At 52.1% G+C, this 16,728-nt stretch overlaps 1 protein-coding gene across 1 annotated transcript; it reads left to right on the top strand.

Annotated features, from left to right (window-relative positions):
* The first annotated feature begins 1,997 nt into the window (after window positions 1-1,997).
* PTRF (polymerase I and transcript release factor) lies at window positions 1,998-16,727 on the top strand. The gene is made up of 2 exons (XM_008639582.2): window positions 1,998-2,614; window positions 14,714-16,727. Exons 1-2 carry the CDS (start codon window positions 2,195-2,197, stop codon window positions 15,377-15,379), a joined length of 1,086 nt encoding a protein of 361 aa, XP_008637804.1. The 5' UTR covers window positions 1,998-2,194; the 3' UTR covers window positions 15,380-16,727.
* Window position 16,728: the final 1 nt, after the last annotated feature.

Genomic DNA, 16,728 nt, shown 5'->3' with positions numbered 1-16,728 from the left:
CCCCAGCCGCTGCTCCCACTGGGAGAGATCGACTCCAGACTGAGTCTCCAGAGGGGAGGCTGCAAATTCCCGCCCGTTGGCTGCTCCGGGTGCGTCTCTGCAGCAGAAAAGGGGCTGAACTGGAGTTAATCCAAACACAGAAAATGATTCCTGGCATTCCAGCCCGGGGCAATTGCTGTGGGCACAGAGGCACCGAATGGGAATCTTCATCTCGCTGAGCCCCAGGCACAGATGTAAATCCCTGTCCTGTTGGTTTATCTGGGTCTATCCAGACTGACCTACTCAGGCAGAGTTTTTTATTATTATTCCCAGATGGAGATCCAAAGGCAAAGAGATGCATTGCAGTCACACATGGAATGGATGACAGGCCTACAAGGAGCTCTGCTCCATGTGCATCCTGTCCCGTACCTGAATCCCCACACATGTATCTGTGGAAGCCCACCCTGGAGCAGGTGTCCCCAGGGACAAACAGCTCTGGGGCCTTGGGCTGGCTGCCTATAGTGAGGGGTTTTTTCATGGAACTCTGATCAGCAGCAAACACGGGAAATGAATGCTCTGGAAAAAGGTCCCTCCAGGAAAGAGCAGTGTACAGAAAGCAGCCTGTTTTCACTCTGTGACATAATGGCTGTTGTGGGGGCACAGAGTACAATCCTCTGATCCCAGAGCCACCAGGCCCAGGTCAGTGGGGAGAGCGAGCGGTCACGGGGCAGGGACGCAGCAGGGAAAGTGCTGACTGCTGTGGGCATTGTGAATGAACAATGTCCCTCTGCATCTGTGGGACAGCCGGGTTCCCCAGTGTGTGGTTGGGACGGAACATTTCTCCCCGTCTGCCCTGAGGCAGCTGAGCTGGGAGGAGCCCAGGGCTCTCGGGCTTTCCTGGTATTTGCCAGCCAGTGGCAAAGGCCGAGAGCAGACTTGGCCTGGCAGGAGGCAGGAGGTGCTGAGGATGAATAACTGTTGTCAAAGCTTTAGAATGAGAGAAGCTGCCACCTTCCCAGTGTGTCCACAGCCTTCCCAAGTGGCCGCTCCTGTGCATGGGAGCTTGGTTCCCTGTGGCTGAGCCCACCCCAGAAGTGAAGGGTCTGGCCCAGGTCTGGCCCAGGGTCACTCCCAAGATCTGAATTTTCCTTCCCCACATTCCTGGCATGTTCCAGCTGGGTTGTTGGAAAGTCTGTGGTGGTGCCTCCCATGTGTCTCCCTGTTTTGAATCATTTAGAGGTTTTACCACTAAATCCACGAGTAACCCACTGTACTTGGGCTTTGTTTACAAAGCACAGTTTTGTGCAGTGTACACTGCAGCGTGTCCTGCATTGAAAGTCTGGTGACTGGATCTGTAGAAGGCTCAAGGATTGTGGAGCTGGGAGAGCTCCTTTAGAGGGAGTGCCCAGCAGCCTCACTTCAGGAGTGAATTATCCTTTTCGGAGCTAAATCTGTGTGGAGACGTGTTGCACCCTGCATGTACTGTGTGTGCCTGTTGTACATTCACATACATGGGAGGGGGCATTCTTAAGATACAGACGTTTTCATGCTGTAACTACTGAATTCAAATTGTAGCATGTCTTTAAAATATTGAAAATCAGGTTCTCATAGTCCTTGGAAAAAACCCCCAAACCTAAGTATTGGCAAGTGTCTGAACTTCCAGCTGAACTTCAGCATGTGCTGTTGTTTAAACCAGCCTTCAATGCACACAGCTGTGCCCAGATGGGGCTGCTTGCTTCCCACTCTCTTCCCAGCAGCTTCCCGAGCCGTTTACTAAAGGATTTTGTTTTTTCCTCCCGTTACTTACAGTGCCTTTAGACTGAGGGTAAAGAAGGGGCGGCTGCAGTTCCCGAGCTTTGCATTCCTGGCTGAGCCGTGCTTGTGTTTGCATGCAGAGCCATCGCCTCCCCTCCAACTATTTTAATCATTTCAAAAAGGGTGGGTCAGCAGGCATTTGGCAGTGGCTCCTTTTCTATAGCTGAGGTGGAGTCAGCCAATGACCTGCAAGCCTGGAAAATTTTGCAGGGCAGTTCCACTGGACGGCTGTGCGGAGCTGTGCCATTTGAATTTCAGCACAGACTCTCACTCACTGCGCTCTCCATTCCTGGCGTGTCTCCCAGCGCAGAGTTAGCTGAGGCTCGGGCTCAGTTTTCCCTGCTCTCTCCCTGCAGTGACAGCTTCTCCGGGCTCCGTGAGCCAGGACTCCCAAGCGACCATGGAGGACACCACCTTGCAAATCATCGAGCCACCCACTGTTTCTGAGACCTCGGAGGAGCAAGTGCCTGAGGAGCCCATCAAATCAGACCAGATCAACGGTGTGATGGTGCTGACCCTTCTGGACAAGATCATCGGAGCAGTGGATCAGATCCAGCTGACCCAAACACAGCTGGAGGAGAGACAGCAAGAGATGGACAGCGCAGTGACCAGCATCCAGGGAGAGCTGACCAAGCTGACCAAGGCACACACCACCACCAGCAACACTGTCAACAAAATGCTGGAGAAGGTGCGCAAGGTGAGCGTCAACGTGAAAACAGTGCGGCAGAACCTGGAGAAGCAAGCCGGGCAGATCAAGAAGCTGGAGGCCAACGAAGCGGAGCTCCTGAAACGCAGGAACTTCAAAGTCATGATCTATCAGGTAAGGAACTGTTTCACTATGTTTACATCCTGTTAGTGGGTGTTTTCTTTGCGAAGGGTCCTGTCACGCTGCATGTTCGGTCCAGCCCTCTCCCAAACTCCCCAGATTGTCTGGCAGTTCAAACTGAGGCGGGTCCCTCGTCACTCTCATTTGTGGTTTAACATTTTCTCTGTGGCCTAAGATAAAGTTTGACAGAGTTGTCCCATTTAACAGGAATTTTAAGGCAGATCGGGAACGAGGCCCTAAGAACTCACTGCAATGGACCAGAAGTATCAAAATAACCTGATTTTACTGGTTAGCTCAACAAAGAGCAAGAGTGCTCTGGGATCTGGAAGGGGGTGTTGTAAATCTGTCTGCCAATGTCTCTTCTACCAAGAGACACCATGTGTATGGCTACGTGGAGACCGATAATATTTCAGATTTGTGATATGCATCTGGTAACAAGTGATAGTAACCCCAGCCTCAGGGTTAATCTGTCCAGCCAGGGCAGATAGAGCTGTCAGAGAAAATCCAGCCCAGCCCCCTGACCTGCTCGGGGCAGCATTTGCTGAGGGCTTGTACAATTCCCACCTTCTTTCTTCCGCATCCTGCAAGCCTTGAACATTCTTGTTGTTTGGTCTCAATAACAGCTTTGATTTGCTTGATGTTCACCCCCTGCACTAAGTGTTGGAGTTTTCACTTATCATTAAACAAGGGGAGAGAGAGGAACATGGTTCTGTCAGGTTTCCTGCCTGGAGTTCGTTTTCCGCATCAGAGCAAACTCTTCTATTGGGCCACGGGAGAAAAGTGAGCGAAACAGTTAATGCTACAATTGGAAGCCTCTGGGTTAATAATAGCCAGCGCTAGGGACAAATGGAGAAGCTTCGAGTGCTGATCATGGGAAGAGAGAGAAGAAAAGCAGAATGAAAGGGAGAATGGTCCTTACTGTGAGGTCTGAGGGAGAGTGGCTCGTGACAGGCTCAGGGGTCTGACATGTACAGGGCCTGTGGGACTCCTTGGTTCAGAGCTTGAGCATTTGTTGTTTTATCACGGCTGAAAGGCTGACATACTTGAGCCTGTTCAGGTCATACAGGAAACACAACCAGTTATAGACAGATATATGTGTATGGATTTATTACAAGCTCTTTGTATCAATTTATCCCTGGAAAAATAAAATAGAAGCAACAACCACTGCAAAATGAGAGGAGTGAAGGGAATTGTTTAAACATAACATTCCATGTCAGTTACGGAAATAGGTAGGAAGTTGGCAAGGTTCAAGGTCCTTGGGAAGCATCCCAAACATCTGCAGGTTAGTGTTTCACGAGCAGTTTGTATTGGTTTACTGTGGCTTATTGATACTGAGCAGAGTTTCTTTTTGAATATGAAAAAGCAATCCTGCTTCTAAAGGCTTGAGGCCTGCCCTTGCTGCTGTGGTGAGGACAGAGAAGCCTTGAAAGAGTTGTTTGGCCAGGGACAGTGCCAGGGACTTGGGGAATCATGGAGATATTAGGGGAAGAAATAATTTGGGATTTGGAATACTTTCCCAGCATGGAATTTAGTGTGATTTGAATGTCACAGAGCACAAGTAAGGAATTCTCCAGGTTTGTGCCATGTGAAATTGAGCCGTTTGTGCCCTCATGGACATCCTGGCATTTCCATGGGAGCCAGAGCAGACCCGGCCCCAGCAGGAAAACATGGAGTGCTGGGGTCCACCCTGGGGGTTAACTGAGGAATTCACTGTGCTTTCCTAAAAGTGTCTACAGTTAAAACCAAATAATTACAAAATAACTCTTATCTAATTCAATATCTCACTTCCCAGACCCCCCACCTACCAAAGGGTCTGTTGGGTACATTACTGGTCATGTAATTAATTCTGCAGTGCTGAGCACATTATTGCTCCTCTCTGACTCAGGGAAAGCTGCTTTGCCAAGCTGGGAGTGACTCCTATGTGGTTTCAGTTGCTGTGGCAAAAAAGTCCAAAGATTTATTAGTCTTTTCTTTTGGAGAACAAGAGAAAAACTCATCCTAAGAGACGTAAAATATTCCATAATCCCAGCGGTGGCTGTTTCTGGGTGAGAGAGCTGAGCGGAGCAGGAGTCGTGCTCCGTAGGATTCACTACTGCACAGTTCTGCAGTTGGAAGAAATAAAGGAGGTAAAGATAAATGAGCTCTTTGCTGGTTCTTGATGTTTGATTATTCTCTCAGTATCCAGTCCTGAGGCTTCAGCCATTGTGGAGGGATTATTTCAGGAGTGCAAATAAGACCTTTTGCATCTTGGAGGGGAAGTCAGGCTGCCTGTGAGAATGCATTTTGCTCGCTGTGGATTAGGAGAAGATGAGAACCAAATTTTATTCAGGGTAAGCCTGACCTGTGGGATGATCCTGAGCACATCTGCTGGGGTAGTTTCAAAATGTGGGGGAGAAAGTGCAGGGCTGGATATCACTCCCACATCCTGGCTAAGGGGAGGTGTGGAGCAGGACATTTACAGGCGTCACTCTCAGTCCCGTCCATGCTCACGTTTTCTCACTTGCTTACTCTCTTTGAGCTAATTTTGCTAGTCTGATTTCTACCAAGTTAAGAGTTTTTTTATAGACTTAATGTAGGGAATTAGATCAATTCTTTAGAATAAAACTCAAAAACAACCATACCCCTCCAAATTGCCCCATCTTTCTCTTTTGAAAACTTGCCGAGCCAAAGCAGAGGTGACAGCTTTGACAGGCTACTGTGTACGCAGATGTTCAGGGCAGAACTTACCTTCCTAAAAAGTCTGACATCAGTGAGTGCCTGCACTGCTCAGCAGCCCCTGGGAACAGAGCTCAGAGTTTCCTTTGTGCCTCTGTCCCGGGCTCCTGTCTTTCAGAGAAATCAGGACACCAAAAAATTCGGTGAGATTAGTTGCTAATAAAAATAAACTAAAGTGACTTCATCCCAAATCTCCTGGTTTTAGGATCCTGAATCTGGGGCTGGTTACTGCAGTTCACGGGTAAATAATGGATGTCCTGTGCAAGCAGCTACTGCTCTGAAACCAGACTTTGTGCCGTGTTCAGCTGGAGAGTGGCACGTGGCAGTTTATGTAAGCTTGGCATTTTCCTCCAAACAATTTTTGACAATTAAACTTATTCCTGCAAATGTCAAAGGCTGATTTTCTTACAACCGGACAAACCCTTGCAGCACTCGGCACGCACACTGAGTATTGAATTTCTAAAGTGTGCCGGTCCTTTATTTTGAGGCTCGTGTGGGCGCCGAGCTCCGGGAACTCTGGCTCGGGATGTGCAGTGTTTTTCTTGGGAAGAGCAGCCTTTGCCCGAGGGGTGTGAGTGAGCACTCCCCACGCTGTCCTTTTCAGAGGCTCCAGTGGGGCTCATCTGCTCTTCAGGGGGCCTTGGTGGCCGCTCTGAGCTGTGTGAGATGTGAGTTTCCGTGGGAAGGGCTGTGCAGTTGGGAGAGCAGGGTGGGACCTGGATCCCAGCCATGCAGTGTTGGGTGGATAGGGCTGGGCAAGGAAATATAAATAGCCCAGCCTGGCTTTGTGCTTGCATGGGCCTTATACGGATGGGAGCAGCGAGACTGTACATCATGAGAAGGAGGGGGAGATTTCAAGCCCACACATTAATGTGACAGATTTAGAGGCCAGACCTGAACTGCCTCGGTTTTGGGTCTGTGCTCCTTAAAAGAGAGTATGGAAAAGGACATAAAGAAAAGAGCTCAGGGGGCTGAGGAGAAGCGCAGGGAGCCCAGGGCAGGGAGCCCAGGGCATACAAACCCACTGCCCCAGGGCTGCAGCCTTTCGTCACTGCCCAAACAGAATGGCATCTACCCTGAGCTATGGTTTTGTTTCAAATTAATCATTCAGAAACAAAACCATGATGAGTGTGGTGGCTGTGGAGCATTGACAAGACCCAGCAAGATCCCCAGGCCTGAGGGACAGCCTGGTGGGTGATGTGCCTGCAGTTCAGTGGAGCTTGCCCAGCTACCAGCATTAAAAAGGAAATAGGAATTTCCAAAGCAATTTGGGTGACAGCACTGGGATAGGCACGGGCACCAGGTACCCACAGGGTGCTTTTCCTGCAAGACCAGCTGGCTCCATGTGGCTGAGAGCTCTCTGTGCTGGAACATCCAGCCCTCTTCCCAGTGGGTCACTGCAGGCATTTGCATTGCAGCAGCCCCTGTATTTATTTTCTGTTATTACTTTAAAATAAAAAGCTCGTTTCACTTTCACTGCAAATCCAGTCTGAAGCAGCTCCTGTGAGTGCTGCCTCCATTGCAGGGGCACCACATGAACATCCCAATGTACAAAAATCTTGCATATTCTCTGCATATTATGGAATTATAAGAGCCTCAAGATAATAATTCAGAGGAGACTGAGCCTTAAGAAAAAGTCAGGATGTTAATAGCTCTGGCTTCCAGGATTTTTCTTAGTGCAGATTACCAGTCTACCCATATACAACTCTGAAGCATGGATTTCTCTGTTGCAATCTAGTATCAACTGCATTAATATTTCATTACTCAGCTATTATTTATAAGCAGTTGGTGCCAGAACTGTTTGCTTTGCTGAAATCCTTTCACCAGTATAGTTACAGACTGAGCTGTGCAGCTGTAAATTGTCTCAGAGCAAAGGGCCAGAGGCTGCCCAGCCGTAGGGATGGGGTTAGATTGGATGAATAGTGGCTCATGAAAATAAACCCAGGGTAATATCCCTCCTGATCACATATTCCTCCCTCAGGCCTCTCATGTGCACAGCCCAGAAGGCACAGCAATGACTCATAAAGTATTCAGCAACAGGCTTAGCCCTCTTTTATCCCATTTGGGATTGTCCTCTTGATTCTTGTTAGATCTCCTACAACTTACAGGGCACCTGAAGAATTGTGGGTCCACTGTCCAGCTGCGAGGTAGACAAAGAACAGAAACAAAATGTGCAGTATCGGTAAAGGAAAATCAAATATTTAGAATAAAAAGTCTCAGGATGTTTAGTCTCCAGCTTTATGTGAGAATGCAAATGTCAGTGTCTGCAAATCATCTGTAATACAAACCCTGTCTTTGCTGCTTTGCTGTTCAGGAGCAGCTCCAGAGTCATCAATCAGCTCAGACAGATTTATCCGGGAGGAGTAGATCTGAGAGCAAAGCCAGTGGTACAAACAGACTGATAATGGCATCAAAACTTTTTAATGATGTCAGAGGGGAAGAAAGCGCCTTTCCATTCTCAGTCTATTTACTTCTCTGTTTCCTACAGCCCTGCCTCTCTTCTGACTCACTATAGGCAAAAGCATTTTTCCAAGCACAGCCTCCTCCTCTCCCCACCCTCCCTCCCTTCCTTTGCACCCTGTACCAGGCTGCTGTTTTTCACAGCTGATGAAGCAGATGCAGCTTTTCAGACACAGCTTTCAGAACACAGGGTAACTGGATGTGCCTGATAGAAAGAAATGCCAGGCAGATTGCACAACACCCAGAATTACAGAGGGTGGGAGGACTCTGCTAGTCAGGGAGATGCTACTTGAGGATGAACTACTTATCCCTGCAACATTTACCTAATCCCAACCTGATTTGCTTTCTCCCCTCATATTTTAGATCTTTTTCTCTCAGCAATATTCCTTGGTGACTTCTTACATGCAGGACTCAAAAGTCTCGTTTCTAAGGCTTGAGGCTTCTCTTTTCATGAACCTCTTGGCACTATTGGAGACAAACTTTGTCCAACCCTTGGAACCCGGTGTCAAGGCCATGCCTGACTTTGCTGTGTCACTGGGTGCAGAGATCTGGGAGCTGCTGGGAATTATCCGGTGCTGGTTTAGGGTAAGGTCAGTACGTGACAAAACCAGCAGATAGAGTTCTGGAGTTGCACCCGGCTGTTTCAGTCTCTGCAGCCTCTGCACTTGAATTAATCAACACAGGGGTTTAAAATCAACACCCTTTTTTTCATGATCTTACACTTACAAGCAAACTCTGAGCTACACCACAGCAAAGGGAGACACATCCCCAACAGGCAACACTGAATCCCTGTGACCGGGAGCAGAGTCTGGCCCTGTGGCAGTGGCAGTGTGAATGTGCCTGAACCCACAGAAGGGATCCTGCATCTCCTGGGACCTTCTGAATCAGAGACGGACACTCTTCCATCCATAGATCTTTGCTGACTCTTTTCTGTCAAATTCTGCTTCCTGGCTTCTCCCTTTACTAAAACGTACCCCTGTGCCTTTTCCCTCTGCCTGTTCTCGTGCTAACCCAGATCACTGTTGGCATGTTCCCAAACAGATTCCCATCAGGAACAGGTAAGTGTTTCCATTGTGCTTCCTTTCCCCGGCCATTGAAACGCAGTTTTCCTCATCTTAGCCCGAGAAGATCCCGCGCGTGTGCCTTGAGCCTTCGCCAGGGACTGCCCTGTGAGCCCACCCCGTGGAGACAGGCCCAGGGCAGCAGAAGACACACGAGGAGGCAGCACTTTAGGGCCTCATCAGCGGCACCCCCTGAAGATCACTCTGAACCTCTTCTGAAGCTCTGGGAGCTGCTGATTCCGAGCCTTTGCTTCTTGCCTGCTTGGGGCTGCCTCAAGCTCTCAGACCTGCGAGGCTGATCCTGCTGCTGACTAATGCGCTTTCTGCATGAGCGTGGGTGTGAGGAGCCTGGATCTTCCCTCAGGCGATCTGGGAGGGAGAAGCTGCTGTGTGGCTTGCATGAAGGGCGCCAAGTGGCCAGGGGCAGTTGGCTCAGCTGGAGTTTGCTGTGACTGGGCAAATCCCACCTGTTCTCCGAGCTGCTGTTTCTCCCTCTGAAACACAGCCCTGGAACACCCACCTCCTCAGGCTTCTTGTGAGCATTAGTTTGTGATTGTGAAATAGTTTGAAGTTGTTGTTTTAAACAGGTAAAACAGGCAGAGAGCACAAGCTGTGACATAAATTTCCAGTGCCTCGGGCAGCCCCTGCAGCATCTCCCATTTCTGTCTGGCTGCAGCCCCTGGTGCTGCTTGCTTGGAGTCAGGCCCTGCACAGGCTGGAGTGGTGACTTCAACTGCTGATCATATAACATTTAGGCCACAGAGGCCACAGTGGCCTATTGCCTTCCTCTCATTGTGTAGCTACTGGACAAAATGCCCTGAGCTCCGCTGCCCGTTGGGGGTCACCCAGTAGCGTGCACAGCACTGTCCAGTGGGAATGGCTGCCTGGGTGGACAGGACTATTCCGAGAGCCAGGTGAGGGTGAACCCAGTCCAGGAATTGGGGTCTCAGGGCAAAGATGCCAGGGAAAACTTCTCCTTTTCAAGGATGTAAAAAAAAGGCCATTTTTTTGTGATCTAGCAAAAAAAAAAAAAAAAAAAAAAAAAAAAAAAAAAAAAAACATCAAAAATTTACACCCCCCGCAAAGAAAAAATCTAGTAATTTCAGTCTCCGCAGAAAGGTCTGTTCCAAAGCACAGCCTCCTCTGTGTATCCGGACACCCCTGAGCCCTGCTAGGCTCAGGGTGCTTCTCAGGCGTGCTGCTGTTACTCAGGAATAGCTGAATCCTCCTTCCCATGGCACTGCTGGAAGGTCAGCACAGAACAGTCTCCTCTGAGGCCTGGCAGAGCAGAGCAGTTATCATAGCAACGGGAGAGCAGAACTTGTTCTCCTCTGGCACAGCTTGATCTGACCTGGAGGGCTGTTTGCTGCCCGAGCTCCTAATCCTCCCCTGGCCTCCCCGAGGCCGGGGCCGGGCTGTGCTGTCCGGAGTGGGCAGAGGAAGGGCTGGGGTGCAGGAGGGGCTACAGGCTCCAGCTCACCCAGCGTTGGGATCTGTCTGGTTTGGTCATAGTGGAGCCCGAGAATGTGAGCTGGTCGTTTTCTGCATGTTATGGCTGCAAATGTCAACCAAACTCACAGTTTGTGCTGTTGCAGTTGTGTAAAAATAACGTAGTGAAATGAATTGCAGATGTGATTTGCATGTGCATGTGAGAACCTTCCATTAAACCTTCCAACTGGAGACTGGAGTGGCTGGGAGTGCTGGGACTCTGTTTCTTACACACTGACTGGGAATGCAGCTCAGCTCTGTGCCTCCTTGGCCTTTTATACGCCAGGGGAAGTGTTTACGTGTGTTGTAGCAACCAGGCGGGTGTCCATGGCCGTGGGCTGCGGGTGACTCACTGCCAGGGAACTCGAAAACAATGTCAGATAAAAGCCCACTCAGGGGAGCCGGGAAGAGACTGCTGTGGATCCAACAGCTCGGAATTGTTTGAAGTAGGAGGACACAGAGCAGCTGGCAGCCAGCTGGCTTTGGGGCTGGCTGTGGGCACTGGGGCCCTTCTGGGTGCCCACAAAGTCCACAGATGGACCGGCCCAGTGCCAGAGAGCTTCCTGAAGCACAGCTCTTCCCAGGAGGTCTGTGCTGCAGGGACAGCACACGCTCCCCGTCCCTGTCCTGCTGCTGGGTGCAGCTCTGCACCATACACAGAGCAGGGCCAGAGTTTGCTGCTGCTGGTACCAAAACCTTCTGAAAAATGTTGTTTACCCGCTGTCCTTGTGCCAGTTGGATCCAAGCTGAGAGGACAGAACTGGTTTGCCTCTGCTGATTGGGAGCCAGGCTTTGAACACCCCAACAGGCAGGGATGCCAAGACAGGATTTTGGACTCGCCCACTTCAGGATCAGTGTTTTCCGAGTAAAAATAGAATGCCTGGTGTTAAAAATGTGGCTCAACTGGATGAGTCATGAGTGAAATGAAGTGCAGAGAACATAGTGCCTTGCTCAGAGCAGGGATTTGTGCAGCAGCCACCCGTGGACCTGGGATGGTTCTTGATTGTTCCACTCACGTCCCATTATCCTCCACTCCTGTGTCTGCAGGCATGTCCTGTGCACACCAGGCAGTTCCCCTTCCCCTTCCCCACTGGAGAAACCTCCCAGGCAGGGAGGAGGAGACGCTTGGAGGCTTTCAGGCAATGCCTGGGTGCAGGGGGGAGGTACATGCAAGGGATGCTCAGCAGAATGTGCTCGTCCCCATTGATGTGCCACAGCTGTGGATGTTCTCGCACCAGCTGTGCTGTGCCTGAACCCACAGGAATGCTCCCTGAATGCAGGTGAGCTTGGACTCCAGGGAGTGTTCCACAGCACACTGCTGAAAATCCTCCAGTGGGCTGGTTATCTACTGCTCAGATCAGCATCAGAGTGAGGAGGAGTTGGGGTGGGGGGGGAAATGCAGGAATTATACCATGCTTAGAAGAGAGAGAGAGGCCAGGAGCAGGATGTGAAGGGTTTCCCAAGCACAGCTGGAGAAAAGCTCTCGGAAACAGTCCCAAGAGGGAGGCTGGGATCCTCACGTATGGGAAGGGCTGTGCTCCCTCAGTGCCTTTGGGTCTGATCCATGAGGTGCCTCCTGACAGAGGCAAGAGCAGAGCCATGAGCGCTGCTGGGCTGGGGTTGGGCTGTGGGGATGGAGTGGGGCTGGCAGAAGGGGGTGAAGTGCCTGAATGCAGCCTGTGGGATCACAGAGCCGGGCAGCTGCTGTGCTCCAGGTGAAGTGCAGGATTAAGGGAGAGTTGCAGGCACCCCAACAGGGGTTGCTCCTGCTGGCCATGTCTTCATGGCTGTGGGGGAAGAGCTGCAGGATGCTGCTGAGGCTGGATGGGAGCATTGCTTGCGCAGCTCATCCCACCACATCAGAAAATTCAGTCAGGAGCTGGATATACTGGTGTACCAGGAGGAAAGGTTGTTATTTATGTGACAGACGTGGAGTTTTTGAGGTGGTGTTTCTTTCTGCAGACACATATTCTGGAGCTCACAAGGGGCTGATAGGATCAGGGTTTGCAGGATATGGCCCATTTCCAGGGACAGCCGTGCCAGGCGAGAGGGGGATGCCTTTGTTCTGGCTCATTGTGTTGACTCAGAGGGAAGGAAGTGGCTGGAGTTCCTGATGTTCTGCTGGCTGGGCAGGGTCCCTGGAAGTTTCTGGGATTGCTCTGGCAGGTGTTGTTGTGGAGAACAGGATCCCTGCCTTCCCCATGGTGTAGGTTTGCCCTGGACTGACCTGGCCCTCTGGAGAACGTGTGTATTGTTTTCTGCTGAAGTGGCTCATCGAATGAAGAAAACATATGTTGGCCACTTCACCCTAATCTTCACAAAGTATTTGGGACCTGACCTGTGATCTGGAGGGTGAAGAGCTTCACCCAGCACAGCTCTCTGCTCCGAAGAAAACCCAGAACGAAACCTCTGCTCCAGCAGGCTCTGTGTTTTCACCACAGACACCGTAGCCTGTGCCATCCTCACTGAGCCCAGTGCTCCATGAAGCTGGCTTGTCACTGCTCACAAAGGTTTCTCCACATGCCCTTGTGCTTCCAGAACTTCAGCTGGCCCAAGGAACAGCACCTGTGCTTGGGAAAAAAATGAGAAAGCAGCTGAGAGCATCTGGATTTCACCAGGTGAAGCTGTGCTGGCGTCACGTATTCAATCAGTTGTGTCACTTCTCCAGGGGTGCAAGGGAAAACAGGGCAGGGGACAGCGCAGAGGGCCAGGCACAGCACCCGTGTCTGCAGGGAGGGCATATCCTCCTGCCTCTGTCCAGGGGCTCAGAGCAGAGCCACAGAGTGGCAGTGACCTTGGTCAGCCAGGGCAGTGGCATGCAGTGGGACAGCACTGAGGGTGCAGGTGTGCACACACACCGTCCCTTCCGGCGCTGAGCAGGGACCGGGATGTTCTGTCCCACAGCAGCGCCAGGGACGCCCCTCCTCGTGCTCGATGGAATGACCATCCCCAGTGTCCTGGCTCTTGCACCTGTGCAGCTCGTTCGTGCACGGCTGCAGTGGAGCAGTGGCAGCTGCTGTGACATGCAGAGCACAGGAGGTGCCTCAGCAAAGTCACCCTCCCGGGTCACAGGGCACCTCCCCAAGGCAGGGGCAGGCAAATCACTGCCAGTGTTCCAGGGTTTGCCATGCACTTGGGGTACACCAGGGCCTGCCTCTTTTCCTCCCCCTGCCAGTGCAGGACTGGAATCCCGTCCTAGCTCCATTCTGCTGCTGTCTGCCCCAGGGCTCAGAATGGCACCTGGCTGTCCTGCTGCCCAGGCTCTTCTCCAAACCTCAGCCCAGCAGCTCCGCATGCTGTGTGCCCGTTCCACACACTGCCCTTTGGCTGCTGCTGGATTTCTGACAGCTCCCACCCAGCTCTGTAGATTAAAACTGCTTGGGCAATAAATTTCTGAGCGTGGGCTGCAGCCCCGCAGCTGTGACGCTCCGTACAGTGATGGGCTATTTCCAGCCTGTCCCGGGAACAGAGAGGTGAATCACTGCAGCAGGGACGCATGCTATGTGCTGCTCAGATGAAAACCAATCCCACTCCAGACCTGTGCCCCTCTCACGGGCACATGCTTGTCCTCTGCCACTGGGATCAGAAACTTGGCTGGCTCAGGCTCGTGGAGAAGCTGAATGAATCCAGCCCTGTCCCAAGTAGAGCTGTGTAGCCTTGCAGACCAGGCTGGGTGAGTTGGGGCCACTGTCTCCACCATCTCCAGATATGGACTCAGGCAAATTGTCTAACTTATTCCCCAGTGGAGAAATAGGAAAAACAGGGCAGCCTGCTGCATCCCAAGAGATGTCCCAGCCCCACATCTGGATCCTGAGGCCTTGGGAAAGTCTGAGTGCAGACTGGGGGTGGCCAGGACAGTGTGTGCAGGCTGCCGCTGTGGCCAGACTCTCAGCTCCGGCCATGCCTCTGCAGCCCTGCACTGCGCCTGGGGACACAGCTGAACCTGGCCAGGCTGGAGACCTGAAGACAACCATCCTGCGGCCAGGAGTGAGGGGCTGCAATGGCCAGGTCCTGGGATAAAGATGAAACTGGAGGGCACAGGACTGTGACAGGAGCAGAGGAGGAAGTGAAATGGCTCTAGTTTCAGTGCTGCACCTTTCCCATACTTTTGGGGTCACAGATGAGTTTGAAGCCAACCCAGGGTGAGCAGAGCTGGTGCCTGAGTCCTGGTACGAGAGAGTCCTAAGCAGATCCTCTTTACAATGACTTATCAGTTGCAGTAAGGGAGGATGAGCCCAGGCCTGAGGTACCTGGGTCTGTTTAGCCGGGTGGAGGTCAATGTCTCCATGGCACTGTGGGAGGGAGGATGGGCTGGCTCCAGGGCTGCCCGTGTGTGTGTGTCTCACTGGCTCCGCTCTGTGTCTTGCAGGATGAAGTGAAGCTCCCATCTAAACTGAGCATCAGCAAGTCCCTAAAGGAAGGTGAAAAGCTGGAGAAGGAAGGTGAGGGTGAAGAGGTGCCTGTGGGTGAGGACCATGCAGAGGAGGACCACATCCAGCTCTCCTCGGATGAGGAGGTGGAGATTGAGGAGATTATCGAAGAGTCACGGGCAGAACGCATCAAAAGGAGCGGCATGAAAAGGGTGGATGACTTTAAGAAGGCATTTTCAAAGGAGAAGATGGAAAAGACTAAGCTAAAGACCAAGGAAAACCTGGAGAAGACCCGCCACAACTTGGAGAAGACCCGCCACAACCTGGAGAAGAGGATGAACAAACTGGGCACGAAAATTGTGACTAACGAAAGGAGAGAGAAGATGAAGAGCTCTCGGGACAAACTGAGGAAGTCTTTCACCCCTGACCACACCATCTATGCCAGGTCCAAGACAGCCGTCTACAAAGTTCCACCCTTCACTTTCCACGTCAAGAAAATAAGAGAGGGTGAGGTGGAGGTGAAAGCCACAGAGCTGGTGGAGGTTGGTGGAGAGGAGGGAGAAAATTCAGATCTGATGCGTGGGGAGAGCCCTGATGTGCACACACTGCTGGAGATCACGGAGGAGACTGACGCGGTACTGGTGGACAAGAGTGACAGCGAGTAGGACAGGCTGCAGTGCGCAAGGGTTGCGGACGACGGCTGAACACATTATCACTCACATTTCGAGCTCTCCCTGCCCTGGAGCCCCAGGGAAGTGTACACGATGCATCCTTCTTACCCTGCAGAGCCGACGCCGATCCCCTGCCTGCTTGTACAAGGTGTATTTTATATTTTAGTTTTAGCACACATTAGGAACACAGAACTGTTTTTCTTACACTACTAAATCACCCTCGGAGACCATTCGTGCTGCAGCCTTCTTGCCCCACACCTGAAGATGGGCTTTGAGTGACAGGGCCCCGGCCCAGCTGGAGAGTTCTGATCCCAAGACAATGGCTGTACAGCTGAAAGTTCAAGAGTCCTCCATTAAGAAAAATCTGGTGTCAAGAAAGCTTCCTGCAAGTAGCCCACCAGCCCACACCACCCGGCTCCCTGTGCCAGGCTGTGCAGCCACCCCACAGGCAAGAGGACTCCCAGCACCCAAACCGGCTGCTCCTTCGGGGGACCAGAGGAACTGGGATGCAGCTGGTGCATAGGAGGGAAGAGCCGAGCAAGTCCTGCTGATGGGCAGAGCATGGCAAAGCTGAGCTGGTGTGGGGCAGGTGGGGCTGCTCCTCTCTGCCCTCCCAAGGACTGGGTGACCTTTGCATGAAGCCACCCTGCAGCTGGGCCTGCCATGGGTGCCTGTGGGGTGTCACAAAGCTGGGGCCTGCTGCTCCTCCCCGCTGTGCCCTGGGGCCGTGGCAGGAACAGCACAGGCTGCAGGCTTCCCGCCCGGGTCATGGATCTGGCTGCCAGAGATCTGGCGAGTCCTGGGGGCAGGGAGTAGCATGGAGGTAGGGTGGTGGATCTGCACCCTCCACACCCACAGAGGTGGTGGCAGCAGGCAGTGAGGTCCAGGCTTGCTGCCCAGGGAGAGGGGGACATGCAGGCAGTGGTGCCAGAGCAGCTGCCACGGCTAGCGACTGGTTTCCAGTGAGATATGGGATGCACTGCTGCCATGTGAAGCTCTAGACCATCAGAGAGGCTTTGACACCTGTCCAGCACTGGACCTTGAGCATTTCTGAGCATCTGCTTTCTGCAGGGGTCCTGGCTCAGCTCAGGCTCATGCCCGTGCCCATGTCCTGTGCTTTCCTCCCTGTGTCCCGCTTTCTGCAGCTTCACTCTATGCCCTGAGCGAGGCAGCACAAAGGCAGCACACGGTGGCTTGGGGTCTCTGCCTGGCTCGGCCCCGCTTGGCTCTCACATACTCAGCCCCTGCTGCAAGCCCCAGCCCCGCATCCCCCATCCTGCTCCCCCAGCACGAGGCTGCTGCTCCTCACATAACCCAATATGTAAACCTGTTTTTCCTTTAAG

This window comes from Corvus brachyrhynchos, unplaced genomic scaffold, assembly GCF_000691975.1.
Source record: "Corvus brachyrhynchos isolate BGI_N302 unplaced genomic scaffold, ASM69197v1 scaffold30, whole genome shotgun sequence".
NCBI lineage: Eukaryota > Metazoa > Chordata > Aves > Passeriformes > Corvidae > Corvus > Corvus brachyrhynchos.
This window is presented reverse-complemented; position numbering and strand designations above follow the sequence as displayed.